Source organism: Branchiostoma lanceolatum, chromosome 19 (assembly GCF_035083965.1).
Source record: "Branchiostoma lanceolatum isolate klBraLanc5 chromosome 19, klBraLanc5.hap2, whole genome shotgun sequence".
In the NCBI taxonomy this organism is placed as follows: Eukaryota; Metazoa; Chordata; class Leptocardii; order Amphioxiformes; family Branchiostomatidae; genus Branchiostoma; species Branchiostoma lanceolatum.
Genome location: NC_089740.1, coordinates 5,599,175 through 5,626,805, shown reverse-complemented (window position 1 = coordinate 5,626,805; position 27,631 = coordinate 5,599,175). Strand labels below are relative to the sequence as shown.

The following is a 27,631-nucleotide window of genomic DNA, read 5'->3' as shown; positions in this document are numbered from 1 at the left end:
CTTTTTCTAGTTCTAAGTGAAAATAAAAACTTTAAGATTAGCATGAAAGTTCATCTGAGTTCAACTGGGTAAAATACCATGTCTACCTACAGTACTTAGGTCAGATAGCTGATGATGACCAAGTGATTTGGTTGAACTGGTGATTGAAATTTTTTGAGTTGGAGAACAATTTATTTCTTATTATAAAGAAATTAAGATCTCACCTGTAGAGAGAGTCTCATGAGCCCGGTGCCACCAGATCGTGATCCCAGCATGGTCAGTGTGATCTGGTACTGGATCCCTTTGAGAAGTGCCTTCAGCCCCGCCTCTCCTATCTTATTTCCTACAGATCACGAAGAGAAAAGGGTCATGATTGTAGGATTGTAGACATAAAAATTTGTTTGTCTGCTTGTTTGCATAATCAATAATGCCTTTTGACATAACACACCAGTTTTGTAGTTGTAGTACAAGCTGCATTATAAAAAATGATCTACTTGCTGGATGAACCCCTGGTCTTTTCAATTTCAGTCTTAGAGCTCTGGGTGCTAAAAGGTAATTTTCTTTGGACTACATGCATTTTTTGTTGATGTCTTTCAGAGCTTAAATTCGACATCATATTATTTTTGTCGATGCCTCAGGGGTGGAGTTTTTTTTACTACCAACTGAGTGCCTTTGACCATCAGGGCTATAACAAGCTCAATTTATTTTTTCATCATCCCAATTTCCATAAACAGCAAAAAGAGAGTTATTTCCTGCTATTGCATACAAATTTCATTGTTCAATTTATGGGTTGGTGTTTGGACATGGTTTATTCAAAGTTGAATACTGTATTTCTAAATCGTTACCCACCAATTTTCAACTGATGCCGGCACTGGCTAGAGCTTGTTCAAAATGTTGAATCATGATCAGATTGTAGTTTATACTTACTGGATAGGTTTAGATTGATGAGGACTCTGTTCCCAGGGATGAACAATTCCCCGTTTAAACTCTCAGCCTCCTCCAACAGCGGGTTGATGATTTCTAGCACCTCAGGAGTCTGGGTGGAAGAAAAACAGCAGCAAGTGTCATCAAAAATTCTCTTTACATTGATTTTTTTGACTAAATTCTGATCTATATGAGGAATGCAAAAATTACACAATTCCAATTGTGACAACTGGACAATTCTGTCACCACAGAAATTCTATACATTCAACCAAGTGACCACCTTTTATAAGGCCAATGTGACTACTTTTTGTGATCCCTTAGATAATACTTAATAGTAGTCCCTTTTAAAGGCAACCAAAGCAATATTAGGGCCAAAAATGGAAATGTTAAAAAAGCTGAAATATTTATGGTAGGGACATTTACTAACATTGTTAAGCACACTTTTGGGGATTTTAAAACCACGCAAAACCGTGCAGTACGATAATCCCCTTAGTTTCGTGAGCCTACAAAAACTCTGGCCACGATTTTCAGTGAGGTCTCACATCACAACAACCTCATATTTTTGCATCATGGACGTTGCTGTACGTTATGATAGTGTTGTTTGTACTAATCATGTATAGAAATGACTGAATAAATTGACTGTAAAAATCTGATTTTTCGGACCCTACTATTGCTTTGGTTTCCTTTTACAAACTCGAGGGACCTCCTTGAACACGGGACCCCCATTTTACATCTCTTCTGAAAGATTAATGCAGCTCTAACCAGGATGCCTTTCCAAGGATTTGAACCGGGGTCTCTAAGTTACCAACTACAGTTACTGTAGAAACTAGTTAATTGCAATACGCTTTGTCGCAAAAACCTGCCAACTGCAAAGGATTGTGAAATCCCAAACCAGGAGTCTCAACTGTGAGGCTAATACCCGAGTTAAGCTACAGGGACATTCCAATAGAGTAAACAACTTCAACTTCGATATATTCAAACACCCCTGTATTTAGGAATACTCTTTGACTGTTGCTTAGCAACAACAGAGTTGTTCGGGGCTCACCTCGGGCTCAGTGGTTATGGTCCCAGCGGCAGGGCCCTTTTTTCCACCAGACTGGCGACCTTTGCCCTTGGTTGTCTTGGCAACGCTCTCTGTGGGGTTAAAGAAAGCAAATCAGAAGGGCTGACATTCACCAGCAAGGGGATAGTTTGCCCAATTAAAATTGTTGTCTCAAATGCATCTAGGTGACAAACTGTGCAAAACCTTAGGTTTTAAAACAGTGAAGATGATTGGCCCTATCAAATCCTCCATATTTGACAATTTTGGGTACAACCTTTTAAACCATTTTAAAATGGGTTAATGCAGAACAAAGGAAAAATTGCATGTGGTCTAAAGAACACTTTCACAAAACTCAGATCATTTGATTAAATCATAATGACGGCAAGTTATCAAATGTACGCATACACTAGTTGATTAAACAATTGCTGAACTGAATAAGTAATAAAGATACCTAGTCTAGAAGAACATCCTCACAAAATTATGCCAGATCATTTGATTGGATAATAGCTAATTTAGTTATCAAATTTCACCGTGTGTCACACTTATTTAATTGATGAACTGAGTTATTGATGAATTCATGATTGCGAAGAGAGATTTGATTAATGTTGGTAAGTATTAGTTAGTTGATAAGTTAATGACATAAGAGGAGGTTAGGATAGGATAACCAACACTAATAGTTAACCTTTTGAGGCACCACGTTGTGCGTCTATGGTTGTGCAGTTGTCCGAAGGATGAACAGAGTGAGGGATTGGGAGAGAAGGATGGATGGATAATAAAGAGAAGGACATTAGTTCAAGTATTTTTGTACACAATGTCATGCATTATCTATCTTTAAAAGGACAAAACTAGATATTTCATAAAGTGCCAAGTGCAAATGCCCAAACTGGAAACATTTAGCCAGAACATAGCCATTTGTTTCAACAATGTTATACGCCTTATTATCAGTTAAACTAGAATTGTTATTGAATTGATTTTTTTTTAGCAAGACTGTTTTATAATACTCAGAGGTAGCAAAATAAACTAGCATTTTCCTTGATTTACAATATCAATTATATCATGTGTTCTGTTATATAGCAAGACCTAAAAGAAATTGTGTTCATTTCAAATTTCATTTCAAGGTCCTTAAAGTATAGTACATTAATTTGAAATATGTTCTTACCTTTTTTCTTGTCATCTTTTCCCTTTCCCTTGTCGTCCTTCTGTAAAATGCAAGGAAAAGAACTTTATTTACAAATTTCCACACATAAGGCTTGAAACTTAACCTTCTTCCAGCTAAGGTAGACTTTTAACAACAGGCAACAGTATTGGCTATGTACAGGCAGCAAGAAGACAAATCTTTGTCACAATTGTACAGTTAAGTAATATAAAGAGCTGACAAGTTATAAAAACAATCTCAAAATCTTCTTATTCTTATGCTGTCAAAAAAGGAGGGGAAAAGCTTCATGATTGTTATTGATAATAATGTTTTAAAATCTTCTATTGCTTGTCATTTCTTTAATCTTTCAAAATCTTGAAAAAACAATCATGTAAGATTCAAGGTGTAACATGCCAGACTATATCCCTGGCCAGAATACACCTGGGTCGATTTTGGAAGGGGGTATGTTCTGGACTGCTACACTGGTAAAACAGCTGACCTTTTTAGCCTTGGAGGAGGAGCGTCCAGACTTGGCCGTGGACTTGTCCAGCTGAGACCGGCTGCTCTGACTGATCGGTCGGTCGCGGGATTCCGATCGCTTTGGAATGGGCTGAAGGTATGCGGGAAAGAATTATCAACTTGATCAACAAAGGGATAGACCACAAAGGATTTGAATGCAAATTGCATAATCATAGCTTATGCATTATATATATAGCTATCACAAAATCACTGATGAAAGATAGCAGATACTATCTGAAACATCAGACTGTTAACAAAATTTTATTCAGGTACATTAATTTGTACTTGTCAATGAGTAACATTTGCATTGTGTGTCCAACCTTCATCAATGTGTCACAAAAAATATTCTAAAATATGGCAAGAAGCTCAAAAATGAGCCCATAAGTTGAAAACATTATTTCTCAAAACATGCTAAACTTAATTTTTCACAAACTCATATCCAGAGGGTGTCACTCATTGGTGTGGCCTTTTATCTCGCTCTAAATGAGTTGTAATTAGGCCTCATTTCAATTAAACAGCGATTGCTGAGCAACTGTACAGTGACCAAAACTGGATTTATGTGATCCATAATTTCAGAATTTACGAATATGATGCATGATGTAGATGCATGGTTCTAAAGACAATGGAACACATAAAACATATTAATATGTTGAGTCATCTGTGAAATATTTGGTTACTCAGCGGTCACAGCTTCTAGTGGAAATGGTGTTAGATATCCTCTAAAGTTTATAGCCAGTCCTACCGATATCCTAATGTCCGGTGTTCCCTTCTCAGAGATGAGCTTCCTTCTCTCCACAACCTCTTCATGAGTCAGAGCAAATCTGGACAGCACCTGGGACAACAGTAACAAACAAACTGATTGGTTAGAAATTTGTTGGTAAAATGTTACAAACAGAATGGTTGGCCTTAGTACCAGGAGACAAACTGTTCTGAACGACCTGATTGGTCAGGCATTTGTTGGTAAAATGTTACAAACAGTGTGATTGGCTTTAACACCAGGAGGCAAAAGTTACCAACAACCTGATTGGTCAGGGACTTGTTGGTAAGATGTTACAAACAGTGTGATGTCACATCAGGTGTCAAACAGTTACAAACAACCTAATTGGTCATCAAATTCAACAAACGATGTAAGAAGGAATTTGATTGGTTAGAAAAGTTGAAGATGACAATTGACTGCAAAAACACAGCAGGTGACATGATAAGCAATAAAAAGTTGAAGCTCACCTCTCCGAACTTCTTGGCACCTTCATCTCCAATTGCATTGTTGGCAACAGACAGGATCAGCAGCGTTCTGTTCATCCTCAAACCCTGCAAGAAAGAGACACACATTGAAAACTCTGATTTCTAAAATATCTAAAACGTGTTCCAAACCTGGCTTGTTCACTACACAGTCTGCATGTTCTATAGACGGCTTATCTACAAATGTTGCGCCCAATGCACATCAATGCGATTTCGAGCGTTCATACTAAGTCGCAATGCGGGTAAATCGCGAGTAAACCACCTCCGGATTTGGTTTCACTGCGATGCGCTTCGGGCGATTTCAAATGCATTTTGGAGCGTTCATACTAAGCCACATCAATGCGATTTCTGCGATTTCAGCGATTCGGGCGATTTGCACGTTTTAGTATGAACAGGGTCTCTGATAGCTGCCAATCAACTCACATTTGACAGGTGTCCTGCGCCTACATCTGTGATGAGATTACTGTTCAGATTCAGCACACACAGACTCTGGTTCCGCGTCTTCACCGTGGACAACGCCTTCCCGATCAGCTCTGCACCCTTGTCTGATATCTTACAGCTCCTCAAGGACATACTGACAATCCTGAAACAAAAACAACATGTTGTAATATCATTTCATAGCTAATACCTACTACAAAAGCTTAGAATATACTGTATCATACCAAGTCTAAATATCTGACACCAATATACAACATTATTGGCAGAGAATCATACACTTTTGAATGACATGGTAAAACTAATAATGATGTAGTTGTAACATTGGAAAATAAATTTCCAACTTTACAAGGACAGGTGTTTTTGGTGACACCTCAGGGGCAGTGCCAATAGTACTTCACTATACTTACATGCTGTCCTCCCCTATAAGTTGATGAAAGCCCTCTCCAGGCACAGGATTCCCATCCAGTTTTATGTTTCTGGGGAAAGACATTTACAAAGGAAATCACTGAAAAATCAACTTCAGATTATACAATTTTGGTAGTCTCATAGTTATTCACTTCTGTTGTACTGCAAATGTAGAGGAATTTCTAAAGACCTACTTTCTAAAATTATGATAGAAAACATCATGACCTATATGGTCTATTTTTAGACAACATCCCATAATACTCACCTGAGATTGAGACACTGTGACGCCACTGCTGCAAACTGGGCCAGAGTGTTGTCTGTTAGACCAACATTCCACAAACTGAAAAAAAAAACAAGGAAACAAAGTTTAACCTAATTATCGATCACTTTTACAGTAGAAAAGCAACTTGTTGATTTGTAATGCATTTGCAATTGTTCTGTATTCCGCCTTTATTCCGCCTTTATTTTTACTCTGTGTTGTGAACATTGCAACAATAGTACATGCTAAGTAGTCTTCTCACTCGATAGTGTGTAACTTGTCGGCCGCAGGAAGACACAGTCTGAACACATCCATGTACCGTTGGTCAACTTTCCAGCCTGGAGTAAAGACAGCAGAAAATTGTAAATTGTACCAGTCAGAATCTGATGATTTTCTATTCCTTCAAAGTATGAATAACCGTGAGTTATTTGACGATAATAATCATAAGAATATGCAAAGTTTACATGTCTCCTTAGCACTTTCTAAATTCTGGAAGAATCTTGTATCAACTTTGGGCGCAGTCACATTTGTTGCACAATTATCATACGATTGAAAAGTGAAGCTATTCTCGAGATATTTGTGCATGTGTTGTACAAAATCCTGACAAAAAGGTTTGTAATCCTTGTTGGCAGTTGGTTTTTTTCGTCACAGCCTGCTTAAAAATGTTCCGAAGTCAAAATCGTACGCCAACCTACGACAAATGTGTCCGCAACGTTAGCAATGAAAATGTCTATTTTCTAGCAAGGATATACGACAGTACATCACCTCTGATGTAGATTTCTGTCATGCTCTTCTTGTCTTCAGGTTTCTCCAGCTCCAGCTGTACTTTGGGTCTGAAGTAGTCAAACCTGTTGCTGGTGGTGTAGGTGGTGGGCGGGGCCTCCTCGGGGTCACCTGGGGTCGGTGTGGTCGGCTCCTCAACCTTCTCCTGAAAACAGCAAATTTCAAGGTCACGGAGATAGTACTAGCTTCCTAGACCCCTATAAACTGACGCCCATGTTGTGACGCCCCTGTGTTCCAACACACCTATGTTCTAACTAACAAACCTATGTTCCGACACCCCTATCTTAGGAGGTGTCGGAACATAGGGGTGCAGACTAAAGGGGTGTAATTCAAGGTCACAGCTAACCACTTTATGTTCACTGTTATTTCATTGGTTAAGCCAAGGACGTAGCATAGAGTAATGGTTACAATGAAGGTTAAGAATTGATCTTGTGGTATACTACATGTATCAAATCATGTTTATCCCTTAAGAAAATAGATGTCGTCTCTACATTGTGCTGTGTGGCCCAAGGGCTATATAAAAGAGATGGGCACTACCCTATATACCATATGGTGTTGGAAGGACTCTAGAGTATAACTTTTTAAAATTCTACTGTAACATTATTCCTACTAAAACCACCAAGGGACAACAACTACCTACACAACACAGAACTAAATCTAAAACTTACTACCTATAGGGCGTATTCAGTCACGTGACCCTCCCCCTAGCAACGAGCACTGGCGGCCATGTTGGTGCTCACTTGATAGTGGAGCCCTATGGAACTCTTTGTATAAATGGCAGATGTTTTCTCCGCCATTCACAATTTCCCTTCAAAACGTTTTGTCTCATAATCATGGTGTTTTGCCTCGTGGTCAGATGTTGGATTGGGACTGATAAAGCACACCCCGGTCGGGTAACAGTAAGATTGGTTTTGCGTTTCTCGTGTAGGACGTGTACGTGCGGGAACATACGATCGCGAAGGGACTAACGACTGAAACAAAAGTGGATTTCTGACATACGAACAACGGATCTAAATAGTTGAAGTTTGATAATCAACGTGTGTGTATGGAAACCTTTTGTATCTGGTCGAAAAGCAAGTTACAGGCCCGTTGTGTAACACAGTCGCGGCACCGTGTAGTCGTTGCTTGAGATACGTTCATTCATAAACTGGGGGTCTTTCAACGTCGAACTTTCCCGATCATAACGTACTCCCTGTCAGCAAAATTTCTCACGACACTCAAGACACTACTACGTGGCTGCAGGCCTTGGAACACTTGTATGCTGTGAACTGATTTTATGCGTACTCTGTAAACAGTTTAGCGGCCATGTTTGTAGGCTGCTGGGGAACCTCGCTCGTCGATAATTGGTAATTTTTAGTAGGTGAAATTGGATTTTTGTAGCGAAAAGGATGTGAGGCTGGAGACTCTTTGCATATAATAAAACAGCGATCAGACGACTTCGCATTCCTTGGAAATTTAGAGAGCGTCGGACAATGAGAAACTTCACTGCAGGGTGAGCACCAACATGGCCGCCCACGGAGGGCAAGGGTGATGACGTCACGTGAATACGCCCTATACCTGCACCTACAGTAGCAACTCCAACCACTAGCGCCCCCTACATTGGGACCAGACAACTGCAGAACTTACCATACGAGAACTATGGGAACTTTTACAAGGAGTCTCTTTCCGTGACAGGGGGGTGGCACACTTGTACGTAGGGAGAACACCACAAGGAGACGTTAGTATATTACCTCACATCATAAAAACTCACAAACAACAAAACTCTATTTCATAAATTATGTAACCACCATTAACATTTAACTGCCGATTAACATAAAATCGCCACTTTGAAAAACAGTGGGTTTGAGAGATCTTTTGTGCAGCACCCCCAGGTATGCATAGTTTAGATATACAGGTCTCTGCATCATACTGGGGGATGTTGGGTTGAAGATCAGTTTGGATATATCTTTTCAAGGTGACAGAATTATGTACCCTGGTGGAATTATGTTAGTAGATGTTATTAGTCAGTTAAAGCTGGGTGTATTAGTTATGTTTAGAGAAAGGACTGGACTTTTGCATTGTATAGAATTACATTATATCAGTTTCAGATAGTGGATGCAAGTGTATAATAAGTTATTTTATGAACAATTAGATTATCAATGATCCTATCAAAGTCTTTAACTCAGCCTCTTTCATCTACTTAGTATAAGTTAGAGCATTTTTCTTATACTTACTCAGCCATTGTTACAAGTTGAAAAACATTCTGTAGAATTTTGGTTGCTAACTTGCAGTCATTTTTCAAAATCTGGTATCCAAAACCCAACCAGGAATACTTTTCTTGGTGCAGTTTTTGGCTACTAGTAGCTATTGCCTGGTATCCATCCATATTAAATAGCTGCCGAGCCTCTTATGTCTTTTCTGCAAATATTATGATGGGAATTGATACCACAGGTGACCAGTGGTATCAATCCCTATCATAACATTTGCAGAAAAGACATAAAAGGCTCGGCAGCTATTACAGGGATGGATACCAGGCAATGGCCAGCGACTCAGCACCAAGAAAAGTAGTCCTACATTTGTCATCTGACCATTCCAGCTGTATTGGGAGTATAATCATTACTTTATTTGTAAGATGAACATTCAAATCAGGCAATAGAGAAAGCATACAAGAGACAGATAAAAGTTTAACCTTCTCTCTGCTGCCTAACCCCATAAACAACACAAATGTGATGCCAAATGGCTATCTTAGCAGACCGAGGGTTAACTTAAAAATATGTACCTTAGGGTCTGGGGGCGGTGGAGGTTCAGGGCGGTGGGGTCGCGGCGCCACCTGGGGGATCTCTGTCAGCCCCGCACGTTTACACAACTCTAGATAGTCCGCTTCAAAATCACCTACACAGTTATACGGCTCTGGAAAAAAAAATTATAACAACATTCAGATATTTTACTATGATTCAAGGAAAATTTCATATACAAGTTGTCACAAGTAGTCATTACCTTTATTTCTGGGCTAGGTGTCCTTAAAGCTAACTTATGTGTAGCCAATACTTCAATTTCTTATCTGTTTTCTCTAGATTTCAAACATATCTTGAAGAGTTTACTAAATGTGCTGACTGTCTCCGCCAGGCCTCCATGCACAGATGTGAATTGTACAGGTGCTTAAGTAGCATACTTAAGTCTATAGTTTACATTATTGAGATTTATATAGTTTTACTGCGGTTAATTTTATCATGATTCAGAAAAAATTGTTCTTACAAAACATATTATATATTGATACAGAATGTAAGTTCACAGAGTACTTTCAAATTCACAGTTGTTGTTTCATATGTACCGAAAACTTGTCCAAAATCCACTTTCCTCACATAGTTCATAAACAGAAAAGATTCCTGGTAATTAAGGTATTGTGTATTTCATACCGGGAGTTTTGTTGTTGTCCACGTCAGTTTCCTGTGACGTAGCGGAGGTGGTTCCACCGCGGTCTCCCTTCATCACGCGCTCAAGTTTCTTCCCCATCTTCACTTTCCGGGCGATACTGGACAAAATATACAGCAAAATGTACAACTTATTACACATGACAAGACCACTTCCACTTGCATCATATCATGTTGTATGGATATAGTCACATTCTGCTGACATTTGCCAGCAAATGTAGGATTTTTTCCCTCCACGTATTGTGCAAGTGTCTGGCCAGTCAGATTAAAAGTGTCCATCTGACCGGCCTGACACTTGCAGGGTTTTTGAATTGTGCTGCAATGTAAGGCAACTTTTCATAGAGTGCAAACTTGAGTGAAGGTGATATGTGAGGGTCTGCATGCTCTTTTCCATAAGGCGTTACCAGGCAGCCTATTCCTATTTCTCGTAATTCGTAAAGAAAGCTGTCTTATTCACGTAATTCGTAGCAAGGCGACCACATTATTTTTGCATGATTGCCTTCCTTGATTTAGTACAATACATACAAACATGTGTTGGGGGTTCTTCTGAATTCAGTGTAAGTGAAGACCTGACCCCAATAGGAAGGGAGGTTGCCAAATACTGGAGGGGGAGTGTATAGCAGACAAGTGCCAGTGGTGACACGAGAAGAAGAAGAAGTGTAAGGCATTGTCGACCCCCATGCAGACCCTCATATGTTATGCAGTGCATTGTGTTCATAATTTGCATGCATGTAGTACAAGTTGTTTATGGCACCCCTTCTTTCCAATTTTTTTCCTACAGTGAAACAATTGTCAAATTTCAAGCCGTGGACACTGACATGTGCAAACACACACACACATACAAGCAAACAAACACAAGTTTTCATAATCTTTGTAAAACGTCATTTAACCTAGTGGAGCAAAAGTACCTATTCAACAGTCCCTTCTGCAAATTATAGTCCAGTGGAAACCGGTTACACAAGTCCACTCTATACTACAACCCCCCTCCCATCCAACCGGTAATTTACCCTGTACAATTATAACGGTAACGTTTACAATTATACAAAAACATAACCTACTTATCTGACAAACGAATACACCATCACTAAGTAATCTAATTGTAACCTACCCGACTTTGGAAGGAAGTACTTCTCTCTATTTGCCAGTAATTAGGGTTAAATTTGCTCAAAACGGACGGCTTCACACAACAACAAAAGAAACGTGAACACTTTGTTTACTTTAGGCCGCATCGCACACTGACCTGACAGGTCAACGTACTGCCGCGCAACAATGTAGTCCCACCAAAATAACAAACCACCTTGAAAACCAAGTAAACAGGGAAATAATCTATGAAAGACAATTCATATGGCTAGATACGAAATATTAGGATAAAAAATTAATTATTATTACTTGTAAAAGGAAATGATGGGCACTTAGAAACAGTTTGATGTGTATTAATGCGCGAGTGTTGTCATTAGCAACGGCGCCTGCGTAGTGAGTACTTGCAACAGGTGGAAAGGAGCCTCGTTCTAGTACAAAACTTTCTAGTCAGCAAAAGTTGTTGGCTCGGAAGTTGAAACTTATCGTTTCCGGTTGAATTTTGGGGTTCTTAGCAACTTCCTTTAAATCTGCATATTATAACCGTTTGGATAATATATATATAAGTGCTATCTTGTGTTTTTGCGGTAAAAAAATGTCGATTGCTAACTTTGGAACCCTAGTCAAAAATCATATTTCAAACCTTACGAATAAAGCTTATAAGGCCAGGATGTTTCGATTACATGGATGACATCCCCTGGGAAGCCCAAAAGGGATGCGAGCGTGCGAAAGAAATAAAAGTTTAGCAAAAAAAGTTGCATTCCTTATGAAATGTTGTCAGGAAGGTTGAACAAATGACTAAACACACAGAGTACGGTATGCCAAACAATAAACTCTTCATTTTTGGTCTTTCACATCTTCTTCTTTGACTTTGGCATTCTACGACATTAGTATCCGTCTTCCGATATTTTTTAGTACAATTCACGGCATATATTTGTTCATTTTGCAGCTGCTTTGTATGATTAACAGTATGGTAATTTTTATGGAAACGGACGAAAATTGTTTTTTGAGCGGATGTCATCCATGTAATCTAATCAACATGGCCTAAATGCCGTTCTTGTGTATTGAGCCATTACGTCACCACCTCGATATGGTTACTATGTGAATAAAGTCAACAAACTAAACAACGTGTCAGAAGAGCCACATACCAGTCAACATTTGCTGTATCCAAAGTCTCAGTATAGTCAGCATTCTGTCCCAGTCGACTTACGGGCCTCGGCGAGTCACTCAAAAAGTAATTAAATCAAATGACCAATCAGCAGTCGTCTGACAAGCATTGTACGGATCAGTCTATATTTAGTTCATATACTTCAACCATGTTTGACAAGCCTATTAGAGCCTTGGGTTACGGTGTCAACGAGTTTTGTTGCTTGCTGAATCGTTCAAGAAGTTTGTCGTTAAGGAGGCGTTCATACACTTAAAATGTTTAAGAATGAAAGAAAAAAATCTAGAATATCTACCGTGACAAATAAGACGTTATGTGATCATTTGAAAAGATAAAATGATGTTAACAAAATACGGATAACATGATTTTGTACATTTGAACTGCGGAAAGTTTTTTTTTTAAATCACAACTTTTTGCCCGTTACCATGGACAGGTATTCAATAACTTCTTGCTGATTTTCTGCATCCAAACTTTTCTATTCATTCTGAATTTGATGGCGATGTGTTGCAATATATTTTTTCCACCTGAGTAAGAATAGAATAATCGGATGTCTTCTTTTATTCACCTATCCACTAAATTTCAATGTCCTATATTGTACCCCTCTTGAAAGCCATTTTATATCAGAGGATGCCCGTATGGCTAAATATGAAATAAACGAATTGAAAAACAGAAAGACCAGTTGTATTGGACTTTAGGGTTGACTCCAGATATGTTATGGGTCTTCCAAATTAGTATAAATACTCCTGCAATTGCTTGTAATTCCATTCAATCGAAAAGACAAAATCATTCACTTAATAGCTGTTTACAATTTCAATAAAATAATACAGAAATAGAAATTGGCCCAATTTTCTAGCACTTTATGGTAGTTCAATAATGTGTAAAATTGTGACCACAAAAATAGATCTTGAATCGATGAAATTGACTTACTTCAAGTCTTCAAAACGCTTGTGCAAGGAAAAGTATAACGTGACAACAACAGCAACAACAAAAAACAACGACCCAAGCCTACCTCCGAAACCGCGACTTTCCTTTCAATTCTGCTCCTAGGCGATCGGCCATCTTGTTATAGTATATCTCCACTGTACCACAACCGTTGCAGTAACTTCACTTAAACCAGCTTGAGTTTTATCCCTACCAATAGGTCGACACACCACGGCACACAACTAACGATCTGTACCACAGCTTAACAAATACTCCGTACTTATAACTTGTCAAGTTCCAACCGGTGACTAACTCAGAAAAAAGGAGAGAACTTTTTAACCGCTTTTAAAACTGTTCCACAGAATGCCACCGTCTCTAACGCGTTCAACTGTGAAATGATCAAGGTTTGAACCAAGTCGTAACTATATACCTGTCACTAGGAAACATTGATAGAACATTCATAACGTAGTTTTCTGTAAAACAAAGAAAGGCTTTTGACTGTACTATTTGCTGGCAAAACTATACGACGTTATGGTAACAATAGCACACACTAGAGGGGCTGGAAAAATAACTTGAGTGTTTGACAACGTTTGAAAGTACCCGTGACATGAGCAAATATTGTTTCTTTTACAGGTGCCCTTATGTTTATTCGTTTCAAGTCCGACGTCTAATTGCTTGAGGATAGGTCAGATTAGAGTGAGGTGTTTGTTTAAGCTTGGGAAAGACAAATCCTTCAGCGCAAATCCTCGCACTTAACTGAGTGAATTGGAGCTTAAAGGAGTCCTAAAGTCCTGAGGGGGGGGGGGGGTATTTTCCAATAGATGATAATTTTAGGAAGTAAAAATGAATACTTTTTACAGTATACGATAAAGTACCCACTAATCCAATGCGCATCAAAAAGCATTCAGTATTCTACAGGATTCCCCAGATGACCCTCTATTTTCTGATTAATTAAATTAAACAACCTCAGCCTATGGCTTATTACAATGTGCCTGACAAGGCCTGCCAAAAGTTAGATTACAAAAAGAATGTCAGGGTGGTTAAGAAAAACTCGTCTTGCTTTGTGTTCTTTTACATCTTATTAACAATTGGCCTTCTTATTCTGCTTAACCCCCCTCATCTATGCCAAAAATACTCACCATTAAAGATGTATGTTTACACATAGTAAATACATGGGTAGGGTCTGAAAGGGTTTAGTGAGTATCATATTGTTTTAAAAAATACACTTTGTGTAATTCACCATAAGCAAAATTCTGTAAAAAGTCGGCTGATTATGTATTTATCAATACATAATCTAGGGGAAAATAACACCGCCTTCTACGTGGAGTTAAGGACTCCTTTAAGACCACCAAAGTTGTCCTTTTGGATACTGGGTACAAGTTATTGATAAGGAATGAACAGAGAACAAACAATATACAATAAAAACGACCAAATTGAATCTAGCAAAGCATACAAAACAACTAGCTATCTTATGATAACGCATTGGCATGATACATATAACAATTGAACTATTATGTAGCGATGTTGAAAAAGCCAGGTACTCAGCTATTTCAAGGACTTATGTATTCTTGTACTCGTATCCAGCATGTGCTTGAACAGTTGCTTTTTTTGTTTACGTCTATGCTATTAGCCTTTGCGACTGTTTCTAAAGTAAATCAACATAGAACTCACAAGGTAAATCAGCTTAGCAACAAACAAAAGTTACTGAATCAAATCAGCTCCAAATCAGCAATATAGTCATATAAGGTAACATGAGTTCCAACTGCATCTATTTTTGCCAAAGGAGGTGATGGCTTGCGAAATTCATAGATCATTATGTGTTGGTTTCCGATAGATGGTGCCAAAATCTAATCATTTTGAGGTCTCTTGTACACTAACACACAGACACCCACACACACACACGAACACTGACGAAAACTTAAGATTTTTGGCGAAGGTAAAAAAAACGCCATACCACATCGGCGTTAAGTGTTTTTAAGCAAATGAGCAAGCGGCAAAAGAAAAGGAAAAACAAAGCAAAGGCTATCTTACTCGAGGTCAAGCAATCAGCAGAATGAGTCTGGTAGCACAGCCTACAGCTAGCCACAATCCCTCACGGCCCCAGTAGTGCCCTCAACATGGCCACCAAGGGCTGGGTGATTGTCCTGTTCGCCATTGCTACCGAAGTCGCCTGTCCCGGCGGTACAAACACTTCGCCATCTGACAGCCTAGCCGAGCATGCTTGCACGCATGGCCTTCGTCATGCAGGCGACGATGGGTGAGTTATAGCTTAAGGGTGGAGGGAGAATTTTTTTCATTTTGATAACAAAAAAAAATCGCCAAAAATCGATATTTCAAAATATACTCGTAGACACGCGCATTTCTTTAAATATTACTATTATGTACATTCTTGCAAAGTTTTATTGATAAATATCGAAGTACAAGCCAAGGACAGCTTTTTTCTAAAAAAGGGGCGTGGCCTTATAAATCTTGATGACGTAATCGTGACATCATACTAATTTGCATAAATTGTCACCTTGCTATAAGGTACTACCTGAAAAAAATTAAGGTTGAGGAAGGTTTATAAAGCTTAAGAAAGGGTTTTTTTCAAAAACATCCCGAAATTCCTCAGCCACCCTTCAACAATACCTTAATTCTAACTTGTACTAAACTATTTGCAACCAATTTCATGCATCAAGTTTCTTAGGGGGTTTCGTTGTACCACTGTTGTTTGTCGCTACACGCACTGATCACCTTTTCAAACCAATGCGATTAATTGTTGATAACTGTGCGTAGTAAGAAAGGATGAGTAAAACTGTTTTTCCCTTACTCATACTGATCAACGACCAGTTTGCTCATCTTCAAAGATGTTCAGACTTGTCACTGGAGCCCACCTAGCCGGGCGCCCATGGAGAATCTCATGCTATCTATGGACCAACATAAGAATTCTCTCTCGATGATTGATGCCTTACTGGACAAGATAAAAATAAAAGGTAAACAGACCCGTGGAAATCTACTTTGCGTGGGGTGTGCGAGCCTAAAGAAGTTGATACTTCAAACAACTTTGGGTTACCAGGAATTTCGAGTAAATCTTATATGTACAAGACACCTTTGCATGTTATTTCCTTACCTGCAATATGTCTTTGGTAGGACACAGTATATCTCATATGAATGTTGACCTGTCAAAATGCACTGTCAAACCAGCAAGTCACGAAAACATTACCTAACTGTTACATCAAACAAGCGCTCTGTTTACTTTGATATACTTGTGATGTTTAGAGCACTGCAAATGCCACTACTGAGTATAGCCATAACACATGTATGAGAAAAATATGATGGTATGTCAGATGTGTGTTCTGTGCACGTGGGTTCTTTCCTTAACCATAGATAGACTGAATTTTCGCCAGAGTTTGAAATATGCTTCAAGAGGAAACTGTGATGAATCTAGAGAACATGGAATATTAGAAATAGAGAATATAGCGCCTTGTGTAGATAAGTGACTTAATCATATCTCTTCTCCTTAATCGCAGATTGTGGAGAAATCTATCGAAACTTCAAAGGCCGTATGGATTCTGGGATCTACACCATCTACCCGCGATCGTCGGACGGCGAGAACAGCGCCCCACTCCGCGTGTTCTGCCGTGTGGAGGCCGGTCGAGCCTGGACCGTCATCCAGCGGCGACAGGACGGGTCTGTGGACTTCTACGACCGGACATGGGAGGACTACAGCCGAGGGTTCGGGAACCTGACGGGAGAGTTCTGGCTCGGCAACGACAACATCCATCTGCTGACTAACCAGGGCAGGTACAGACTGAATGTTGGCTTAGAAAAGTCTAAATCTTGTACAGATTGTCCAATACCTGAGGGGTATCTGCAATATGACCGTTTCTCTGTGGACAACGAGCAGGCAAGGTACAGGTTACATCTGGGCTCATATACGGGGACTCTACGAATGAACTATTTGTCTGATCAGGATAATGGCATATTTCGTGTTAACCCTTGTAGAAGGAGAGCGAATTCGAAGCTACCGTGCTACCTGTTCAAAATGGGAGGGTTCTGGCTTCGCCGATGTGATACATTGAACCCAAATGGTTTCTACTATAATGGTACGGACTGTCCTAAAGAATCAACATGGAAAGTACCCGGGATAATGGGGTACATTTTCATTGAGATGAGAATCTCTGAAACAGAGTAGCAAGTCTATCTGGACAGAGCGATACTGGGCAACAATCTTTATTAAACAAACAACAATGCCAATTCTGGAACATTTTTTAAGCCTTGGAATATTCTGCTGCTGTAAGTTTGAGGTTGTGTCATGTCTGACCAGGAGGAAAGATGTAAAATGTGGGCGGGTACCAATAGGACAATGTAACATTGTCATTGTACAAATTTAGTAGAAAAATTCACCACCTCAACTTAGCGATATCATGCGTTGTGTGAAGATGAATATCATTTATTTATTTATTTATTAGACTTCACAGAATGAAATCTGAGAGGTGTTGGCAACAGGATCGATGCATCAAACAACTCTAGCATTATTTTATCACATTTAGAGTCTGCGCGATAGAAATATAATATCGTTGCAATCTCATGTGACTTAATTCATAGATTATTCATCTTTTGTTATTTGCCTACAGGACGTTCATGCATTGAATGTAAGGTATTTGTGAAAAACACAGAAATTATGTTAAATGTAAAGCAGTCATCCTTAATTGAGGTGAAACATGATTTTATGTGTATTCACCATTTAATATCATGAGTTGTATGAATATGTATGTCAAGAAACTCCAGCCTTATTTGAACGCATTTAGAGTCTGCACGGTAGAAATGTAATATCATTAAAGGCTGATGTAACTAAAATCATATATATCGTGTCAATGCTAAACTGTTTTCTTGTATCTAAAGAACCTTCGACCACTGAATGTAACGTTAATTTGAAATACAGCAGAAAACGTTTATGAGTTCATCTTTTGCGTATGATATGCACGGCATTGTATGTAATACCAAATACATGTCATGAATATAGAATCTTTACTTCATTTATATTAACTTATCCCTTTTTGTGTCCTGATTTTTAATGATTTTGTAAGGGCTGCCTTGGAAATCAGTTACTAAGTTAACTGAAGGGACAACCCTAAAGATTCATTCCTGACAACGTAAATAAAAACAATGAAAAATCATACAACTTCCATTGATTCCCTAGATAAGATCAAGTTAACCGTTGAAAGGTTGATTTCAATTCTTTTGGGGCTGTTTCAGTATTTCGCAGACTCATTCAAGTGACTGATAGGGACTCTTTGGGGATGCAGCCATATTCCTTCTTTATGATAACATGTAACTAACTAACTGAATAACTAACAAGAGACTCTGCTTTTTTGTAACGTATGACTAGTGTGATTACACCATGGTGTCATCTCAAATGGACGAAAAATGGGAGTAATTGGCCAGGATAGTCAGTCCACGGGAACGTTATTTTTTCCCCCTCCGCCTGCAAATGAAACCCTATGGGAGCCAAACTTCCCAGGCAAATATTCTTCCTATAGCCGGTGTAGTTAGTCTGGTAGAGACTAACTTCAACGGTTATAACCAATGGCGATATATGACATGATTATGAACAAAAATTGGAGTTTAAAAAACGTTAACTATAAATGCTTCACAAAATATACAGAATGGGCGAGCAAATGCCATAATAAAACCATTAAATTAAATGTACGTATATCAAGCAACAACAAAGAGTCATCGTAGTTTCACGTACACAGTGCCCGTGTACATACATTCTCATTTGACGGCTGTTTTATCTAATCTCCAAGCAGATCTATCGGTGGCAAGGCCAACGAGTATCCAATGCCACTGGAGGCTTTCGATACTGCCTTAGATCTGCTTGGAGTTTAAGTTTTCCCCACTTTGGAACCATACCGTCTGCTACGGCGCGGCAACTTTTTTGTCATATACGTAGACCGTGTACGATTTCTATGTTGTTGAACCGTTCTCAAGATGTGTACGCCAGTAATCTCCAAGCAGATCCACACCGGGCGCGAAAATCGTAGTATGCTAGCCAGAGAAGTAATCTCCAAGCAGATCCACACCGGGCGCGAAAATTGTAGTATGCTAGCCAGAGAAGTAATCTCCAAGCAGATCCACACCGGGCGCGAAAATCGTAGTATGCTAGCCAGAGAAGGTCCAGTCTATAGCCCGGGCTATTGGACCCTCTCTGGCTGACTGGACCTTCTCTGGCTAGCATACTACGATTTTCGCGCCCGGTGTGGATCTGCTTGGAGAGCCAACCACGGACAAGGATCTAAGACAGCTCTTTCCGTAACAGGACAGCTGAATTTTGTGACCGGGCGACAAACAAAAAAGAGGAAAGGAGCTCACCAAACAATTTTAGCCGCCGTCCTGAACTGGTTTCGTCTAAAATTGACAGGTTTTCCATTTTTAGGTGGACATGGCTCTGGGCACTCTGTTATCCTCTCCATTTTGTTCGGCTTCCTGGTGGCTAACTAACCGGTAGGAATTGTCTGTGCGCTATCCTAAGGAATTGTGGGATCAAACTGAATTTCCCGCAATCCTCTGTAGTTGTCTGACTTCGTATTGTTAGAGAACAGTAGGGTAGAATACATGTTAGGCTCTTTCATAGCCAAATTTCACAATTCAGATTGGACGATCAAACTATATTATTTGGAAAATAAATCTATCTGACTTGTGGAGTCGCTTGGGCGATGGCAGGGTGTTTGGCCCAGAACCCACAGGTCCTAAGTTCGAATCCCATGACATGCCCTGACGTTGCCTTGGGAAATGCACTTCTACATGACTTTAATTCCTGACTTAACTCAGATAAGACATGTGTACCTAGCTTCGGTTAGGGACGTCCCTCGGATATGACGTTAAATTGAGGCCCCGCGTTTGAGGGGGGCCACACCTCGAGCGTATTAAAGAACCCACCACACTTATTGAAAAGAGTAGGGGTCCTTCCCGATGTAAGTGGGTCAAATAAATCGGTCCGGATATGCAGCTTGTACTCTTCAGTACAAACATTTGTGTGTTACGCCATGAGCTGGTTTACCGGGTATACCGAACACAAACAAACAAACAAACAAACAAAAAGAGCTGCAAAGGATACAACTGAACAGAATCCCTGAACTATGGATAGCTTTTACTGCGAAGGAAGAAGCCCAATACAATGTCATAGCTTCGAAACATCGTAAACAAAAGCTACCCTTGCTTACCTGCGAAATTTATCCGCCCCACGTTTTTGATCCATGGTTAAATCCACAGTTTTACACCAACTCTACAGAGAGCAATGTGTTAACGTTTTTGCTGAAGTTTTAGCTCCGAAAATGACAGAATGAGTAAACAGCCGTCACTGGGCAGTCTCTCCTTAGCTAGAAGGAGTCTAGTTCCAACGTAATCCCGCCTACTTATGCGTCAAGAACGTACTCAAGTAACTCTAGTCCCACCCTTTAAAACGCAGCAAGGGATGGAATTCCTTTGAAGCGTAAAATTTGCACAAACTTGGCCTGAGGGGGCGACCCCCTACCGCGTGCGTGGTTCAGTGGTTTGCGACCCTGCCTCTAGACCGGAAGGTCGGGAGTTCGACTTCAACTTCAACTACCCCCAGATGACCCCGCGAGGGGCAAAGTAGGGAGGGGGGGTCCCAGGCTAAGGCGGGCAGGCCTCCAGCCCAAGACTCAACGGTGGGAGCCGTCACAACCGTGACAGGCAGGGCATTCCACTGGGGAATGGTACAGGGGAAATATGAATATTTGTATGTGTCTGTCCTGGCGTTGAGTGTTTGAAATTTGAGATGGTGGCTCCCCAGGGTGCGCCCCCTGCGCTGGGTTCAGTATTGTTCACCTTGTATTTTGGTACAAATGTCTTCCGGACAAGACGTTGAAAATGTGGCCATTGTGTCCATTGTGGTGGTTTCAAAAAGATATCAAGAATTTTCTTGGTACACGTAGTCGAACCTGCATAAACATGTACTGTCTATAACGCCCGTCTTGTTTTTGTATCAACAAGTAAAAGCATATCTCTGAAGTAACACTGAAATGAGAGACGTTTCCATATTTTGTCACAACAAATGGAACATGGGCTTACACATATATGTAACACCTGTCAAATCTGTTGGAGACTGATTTAGCCAGGAGTCCAGCCTTGCTAGCTTTGGTCCGCTCCCATGCCCAACGGTCTCTACTCCGCCAAGCAGCAACCGTTGGGAGCGGGCCAAAGCTGACAAGACTGGACTCCTGGCTATGTCTAGTTAGCCTGGATGCCAGACTGTTTCTAGGGCCTACACAGGCTCTAGGGCCAACATGCCCCCCCCAAGGAAATTTTACCACAGCCCCTTCTGAGACAGAGTCTAAGTAAGGTGGGGATCTGACTCTCGGTAAAATTTCCCTGGCGGCCTGTTGGCCCTAGAGCCGAGGAGCTGGCATGTGTTGCCCAGGAAACAGTCTGGCATCCAGGCTATGCCTGTTGATCGTTTAGTGCTTGACTACATACCCTTGGCGTAGACACAACAGTGTAGTGACTACCTATCACTGTACATCTACATACGGCCCATGTTTAAATTTGTTACAGTCGATTGCACACACACGTACACGTAAATATAGATCCTGTTTCATACACACAGCTGAAGAAGTGTAGCTTTGTAACCTGCAGTTTATGAAGAAGTCGCTAGATGTTGTAACTTTTTAGCACCAACGGAAACCCCTTCACAATTTCTACATTGATCACCACAAACCAAAATGCTCTCACAAAACCTCGAAAAAAGTGCAGAACTACACAGCAATCAAATAGTACAAGCATGCTTCAAAGTAGCACATAGTTTCATCAAGGACATAATATATATATCCTATATATAAAGTCCTTGGTTTCATCTAGTACAGTAGTAACGTTAGTCTTTTCAGTTTTATGGCCTATAGTTTAGTTGAAAGCTGCAAGGGATATTGCTCTGTCTTGTAGTAGAATGTATGCACTCACGTGCTTTCCGCCATGTTGAATGCTTAAACTGGCAAGCTGTCAGGTAGATTTGAGCTCTTTTCCTGGTTCCAGCAACCAGTATGACTATTGTGACGTCACCTGAAAGTACGCTATATACCGCAGAATCCTTACAAAAAGTCCCTGAATCCAGATTTCTTATGTGGGCCACTCACAAAGATTACGTCATGCCCCGGGTGAACTTTCATTTAGACTATCTGTCAACTTGGAAATGAATCTATCGCGAAGGCACAATGCCGTTTTGTTGATTAATGTATGGGTGTAGTCGATTTATCAAAAAGAGTTTGCCAAAGTGCGTTGGTCGCCCGACAAACACCTTTTTACTGCGGGTTCATTTATATTGCTGTAAAAGAAAGTGAGTGTCACGTTAAGGTTGGTACACATTTCCGGCGAACGTGCGGTTGGTCCAGTTGAATTTCAAAGACCAGTGGAGAGAGGTAGACATCTTTGCCTGAGCACACGTTATCCCGTGTTCATCACCTAAAATATCTCCAATAACGGCTCCACTACAGAGGCATCGCCAAAATGGACGTTAAAGCGTTGGTGTGCCTCCTCCTGGTGTCCCTTGTGACGTCAGAGGTCGCGGAGGACTCCTGTTCCCGCCAGCTGAACAACAGTCAGAACATCACCGTGTTGGCGCCGGCCGGGGCTAAGGGCGAACAGGGAGCCACAGGCCAGCAAGGTGACGTGTCTAGCTACTAGCTGTCAATGCAGAAATATTCACGGCAGTTTTAGGTTCGCGGTTTTCGCGGCGACCGTTTCACCGCGAATTTAAAGCCACCGCAAACATTTTTGTTCAATACTGTAGCAATATGTGACTATAGCGCTGCCGCGAACTTAAAACCACCGCAAACACTTTATTTTCGCCTTAGCGCGAAACAAAACCCCGCGAACTTAAATGTAACGTTATTTACAGTATACGTATATCACTTGCTTTAGATGAACGGTGCAAATGTTTACAGGGGCCGGCGTCAAGTTGTGGTAACAGTTAGGGTGTTTGGCCCTGGGACCAGAGGTCCTGGGTTCGAATCCGTCACTGATGATCACTGATGTTGTGTCCACGAGGAAGGCACTTTACACGACATTCCTCACTCCACCCGGCCAGGTGTAAAAATGAGTACCTGACTTCGGTTGTGGAGATAAAAGGCGGTGGACGGAGAGGGATGGGCTCCGCCTTCCTAGACACAGACCCACTGCTCCTATGGCCTCAAAAAGGCTATGGGACTACCTTTAATTTTATAAATGTTTTGGCCGAGATGTCGGTAGATCTATCGAATGTTTTTGTGCAGGTGTTTTTTAGGCCACAGTAAGTCGCTTCCAGACTATTCTTTTCGAGAAAAATGTCTGTATCGGTATCCTGTTACTGTTTGTGATTCGGGTTTGCTTCGTTTCTTTCAAACAGGACTAAAAGGAGATCTTGGCGATGTCGGACCGAGAGGTGCTCCTGGCAAGCTAGGCCCGGCCGGGCTGAAAGGGGAGAAAGGCCGCAGGGGTGAGCCGGGACCTTACGGTGAGAGGGGCCCGCCCGGAGGCAGCCCGCCCGCCCCGCCTGTCGTGGCGTTCTCGGTGGCGCGAACGGCAAATGTGGATAGAACGTCGTCTCACACACTTGTCACTTACGACGTCGTCATCACCAACGTGGGCGGGGCGTTCAACAAGGGGACGGGCAAGTTTGTGGCCGGTGTCGGCGGGATCTACTTCTTCACATTCACGGGCAAGACAGAGTGGAAGGCCAAAGTTACTTACAAAGCCCATCTGATGAAGAATGAAGAAATCGTTGTGAGTTTGCACGAGAATAATGGAGATCTCATCCAGCACAACTCCGGCAGCAACAGCGCGGTCCTACAGCTACACGTTGGGGATGAGGTGTGGGTTAGGCTGGATGGTGACGGCCGTACTTTAGCCGGGACCGGGTCCTCACACCCTGGCAGTAGGTTCCTGACGTTCTCTGGGTTCCTCATTCACGCCGACTGATCATGAGAGACTACGACCGTCAAACCTGTTCAAGTGGCCACATTCTCCTAACCACCCACTGCACGAAATGGCCTCAGATCCTGACAGATTCGTACAGTGATTTTTCTGTATTTTCGGCGGATATAGGCATATCCGACAAGGAAACCGTAACATATCCAAACATCGGGCACGGTGATCCGAAACCTAAGATCCGACAGAATCTGATTTTCGACAGACACGGGGCCGTACCTGGTCAATGTGACCACTTCTTGGTAGTCCCTTTTAATTTTTCCCATTGGCACTGTTTATCCACGTATAGACTATAGACCATATTTTTTCGGTCCCCTGAGTGGTCTAGTTCTTGGTCAGGTTTGGTTGTGACGTCCCCTAATCTCAAAGCAGATGTAAGGTGGAAGATCGTAACGTTACGTTTTCTGACAGTTCTTCACCTCAAGAGCAATGTTGGTTTAGTGGCTGTCAGAGAAGCCCGTCCAGTCAGAAAAAGTTAACGTACACGTTTTTTCTTCTCATAACATCTGCTTGGAGATTCGTATCTTCCTTTAGAATGTTGGTAACTCCTGGTGGACACAGAACTTTTGTTACTGTTAATTCGTTTACTTTCGCGGTGGTTTTATTTCGCGGTAGGAGGGAAAATTCGCGGTTGAATTCGAAACAATTCTGTATAGTACAGTGGTCATGAGAGAGACTATACACAATCGTGGTGTCATGAATTCGCGAAAACTGCGGAAATAAAACCACCGCGAAAGTTGCAAGATTTACAGTATGTTCGACGCTTAGTTGATGTTTGCTTCAAAATGTGTGCTTGTACATGTGACTGGTGTGGACATCCAGTTTTGTAAACCAGGAGAATGTTTTTGCCCTTATCTGCCATTCATGGCATGTTTAAAGTACTAAAATATATTCCCGAGTACTGCACTTATTGAGTTGCATTGTGTATTTGGCGGTTGCTGTTTTGCTTCTCATCTCTCTTTAACATTTGTACAGATGTCTTGGGACTCCAAAGACATGCGATTGATACTTGTTTGGCTGAAAGTTGCCGAAACTTTTGTTGCTGTTGTTTGTATTGTGTGTTTTTTAATATGGACATGAAGCCTGACACAAACAATGAATAAAGATGAATAAACGGTACCTTTTGTTTATCGTTTGATAAATGCACTTGTTTTTCGCTTGTCACGTTTTTGTGTTGATCCGGCAAAGTAGGTGTGTTGCTTGTTGTAACGTTACCTGTCGGCCACGGTACTTTTCAACATATCTAAATCGCTTTGTAATGACCACCCGTGTTCTATAGATCTTTTCGCGATGAATCGTACTCTAAGGCCTTGTAAGAAACTTTATTGTTTGAATTAAACTAATTTGTCGCCCGAGAAAAGAACTCTTGACAGTCTGTTTTCCTTTGAAACAGGGGCTTTATGTTTTTACACTATAAGTGATCTTTTGATCGCTGTACGTTCTATACATACTTGCGTTGGTAAACAAATATTTTTTCGATGAAAACATCAGTAATATATCAACTCAAACACCACATAAGAAAGACTCTAGACCAAGGGAACTCTATTCTTTACTTGTTTTGGTTTGATAGCTTTATCAATGTTCATACGTGTCCGTACTTGTGTTTTTATCTCCATGAAAATGGAGGTGGTTTAGGGTGTGTCTTACACAGTGTGTGTGTGTGTGTGTGTGTGTGTGTGTGTGTGTGTGTGTGTGTGTGTGTGTGTGTGTGTGTATGCGTGTGTGTGCGTGCGTGTGTGTTAGTGTTTGTGTTTCCGGATTATTCTAGTTAGTATAACTTAAGAACCTCTTGTTTGCGTCTGTAAAACTTCTTTCACAAACATGATCCCAGCAACTATTCTTGAACACTAAATACACAATCTTGTCGCACGTCATCAATTTTTGTATATTACGTAAGTGTAAAACCTACTGTCATTCAACATGCCATTCTCAGTAAGTCCAGATCAGTGCGTTTTGTTCGGTTGTACTTCAGAGTGTATTTTACGGTAGTTCAAGTTCAACTTTAACGTGATGAGAGTACAGAAGTGACTTTTTCTTTGAAGTTCATTGTTGTTGTTCAGCTTGCCGCAACGCCATGCCAGTGCATTATAAGTGGGGGCTAGAAGTATCTGCGTTCTAGTCTAGGCATTGTTTAGTCTACGGGAGTGGTTGTTCACATACAGAGCTTTACATGAATACGTAGAATGTGAAGTAACTCTTGGTTTCGCTATTAAGTCTTGACAAGTCAAATCAGCCAATTGTGAACGTTCAATTGGAGGTCCCCAAAAACGCTTTACTCTGAATTAAGAACTCCCCTCGTAATATATCCTGGGTGCCATCTGATTACCAGGGCTTCTGCACCCACTATCATGAAAGCATCAGAGTAGCGAGTGTAGGAGCCCCGGAGTAATCGGATGGTACATGGTACCCAGGCTACTTGCAATAAGCTAAAACAAGGAATGGAGTTACGCAAAATTTGGTCGCCTCGCTACGTATTCGCGATTAGTGCACAAGACGGCTAAAACTTTATGATCTGGAAGGCCTTCGAACGTAACGCCCTGTTTTCCAAGTAGAAGTTGATAGAGGTAGATGCCGTTGGAGAAAACAAGTCAAACAGTATACTTTTTCGTCTTACTATCTGCTTGGACATCGCAGGAAAAAATACTGATTGTCTATGGTACATTTGTACCTATAGCTACCCATTCCATGTCTGTCGGCCACTGTACAACCATGCATTCAGGCTTCGTCGTGTGCCTCAAGCTGGTATGTTACTGCTATGCTTTAGTGCAGTACTAAAGTAAAAGATTAGTGTTATATACAGCCATACGCCGTTACAATCACATTAAAAACGACTAAGTTGTCCCCGTCACTCATCTTGACAACGGTTGCTACATGTATGTATTAAGTCCACACACATAGCTCTTGAGATGAAGCCCTAGAACAATCGAAAAGTTTGTGTCTGAACGGTTGTACTTACTTCTGAAACCCAGGCGGCGCGCCCCCTCCTCCGGCCGCGACGTTTGGAACGTTGGACCGCCCGCTCATATTCGTGGACGTTACTTCACCTAACGGTGGGGGAACTTCTGGAGTAGGGTACACTGGTTCTAATCCCGTACCACGGTAGTGTCGTCAGGCAGTCTGGAGGGTTAGAGACGGTGACTAGGCGTTATCGCTACGCACACAACAAGAAGTTTCACTATTTGAATACCCTGTAGGATAAAATCACTCATGTGCGGTGAACCGAAACATGGAAGTCAACAATTTGGGGAAGAAAGTGTACTTAAAACTGCTGTCCCGTAGAGTTACACAGCATAACGACATTATGTATTGTTCTCTCATTTATGAATACAAAATCTGTAACAAAAAAAAAACAAGGTTGATTTGTTGCTACTAT

The 27,631-nt window shown here is 41.0% G+C and overlaps 2 protein-coding genes across 8 annotated transcripts in view; one reads left to right on the top strand and one right to left on the bottom strand.

Annotated features, from left to right (window-relative positions):
* The window catches only part of LOC136425111 (leucine-rich repeat-containing protein 71-like), a 28,907-nt gene extending 1,575 nt beyond the window's left edge, over positions 1-27,332 (bottom strand). Inside the window, exons 1-18 of one of the 7 annotated variants that reach the window (XM_066413902.1) lie at positions 13,385-13,449; positions 12,359-12,436; positions 10,119-10,234; positions 9,482-9,612; positions 8,350-8,409; positions 6,706-6,868; positions 6,203-6,278; positions 5,947-6,021; positions 5,684-5,752; positions 5,262-5,421; positions 4,824-4,907; positions 4,342-4,431; positions 3,580-3,690; positions 3,105-3,144; positions 2,628-2,651; positions 1,949-2,037; positions 907-1,015; positions 204-322 (exon numbers count right to left, since the gene is read on the bottom strand). In XM_066413902.1, coding sequence (XP_066269999.1) covers positions 204-322; positions 907-1,015; positions 1,949-2,037; positions 2,628-2,651; positions 3,105-3,144; positions 3,580-3,690; positions 4,342-4,431; positions 4,824-4,907; positions 5,262-5,421; positions 5,684-5,752; positions 5,947-6,021; positions 6,203-6,278; positions 6,706-6,868; positions 8,350-8,409; positions 9,482-9,612; positions 10,119-10,234; positions 12,359-12,436; positions 13,385-13,434 — 1,644 coding nt within the window. In that variant the 5' untranslated portion in view covers positions 13,435-13,449. Of the gene's footprint in view, positions 1-203; positions 323-906; positions 1,016-1,948; positions 2,038-2,627; positions 2,652-3,104; positions 3,145-3,579; positions 3,691-4,341; positions 4,432-4,823; positions 4,908-5,261; positions 5,422-5,683; positions 5,753-5,946; positions 6,022-6,202; positions 6,279-6,705; positions 6,869-8,349; positions 8,410-9,481; positions 9,613-10,118; positions 10,235-11,241; positions 11,370-12,358; positions 12,437-13,384; positions 13,450-19,650; positions 19,786-20,501; positions 20,610-27,214 lie in introns of those variants that run through there. The other 6 variants (XM_066413906.1, XM_066413907.1, XM_066413904.1 and 3 more) reach the window with 6 other exon arrangements.
* LOC136425798 (complement C1q-like protein 4) lies at positions 22,801-24,262 on the top strand. The gene is made up of 2 exons (XM_066414743.1): positions 22,801-22,957; positions 23,678-24,262. Exons 1-2 carry the CDS (start codon positions 22,801-22,803, stop codon positions 24,247-24,249), a joined length of 729 nt encoding a protein of 242 aa, XP_066270840.1. The 3' UTR covers positions 24,250-24,262.
* Positions 27,333-27,631: the final 299 nt, after the last annotated feature.

What these genes read in the sequence shown, in the direction of transcription:
- LOC136425798 (XM_066414743.1), top strand. Translation starts at nt 22,801, where the DNA reads ATGGACGTTAAAGCGTTGGTGTGCCTCCTCCTGGTGTCCCTTGTGACG. An exon ending in GGGAGCCACAGGCCAGCAAG is followed by an intron (nt 22,958 to 23,677) that starts GTGACGTGTCTA and finishes TCTTTCAAACAG; the next exon opens with GACTAAAAGGAGATCTTGGC.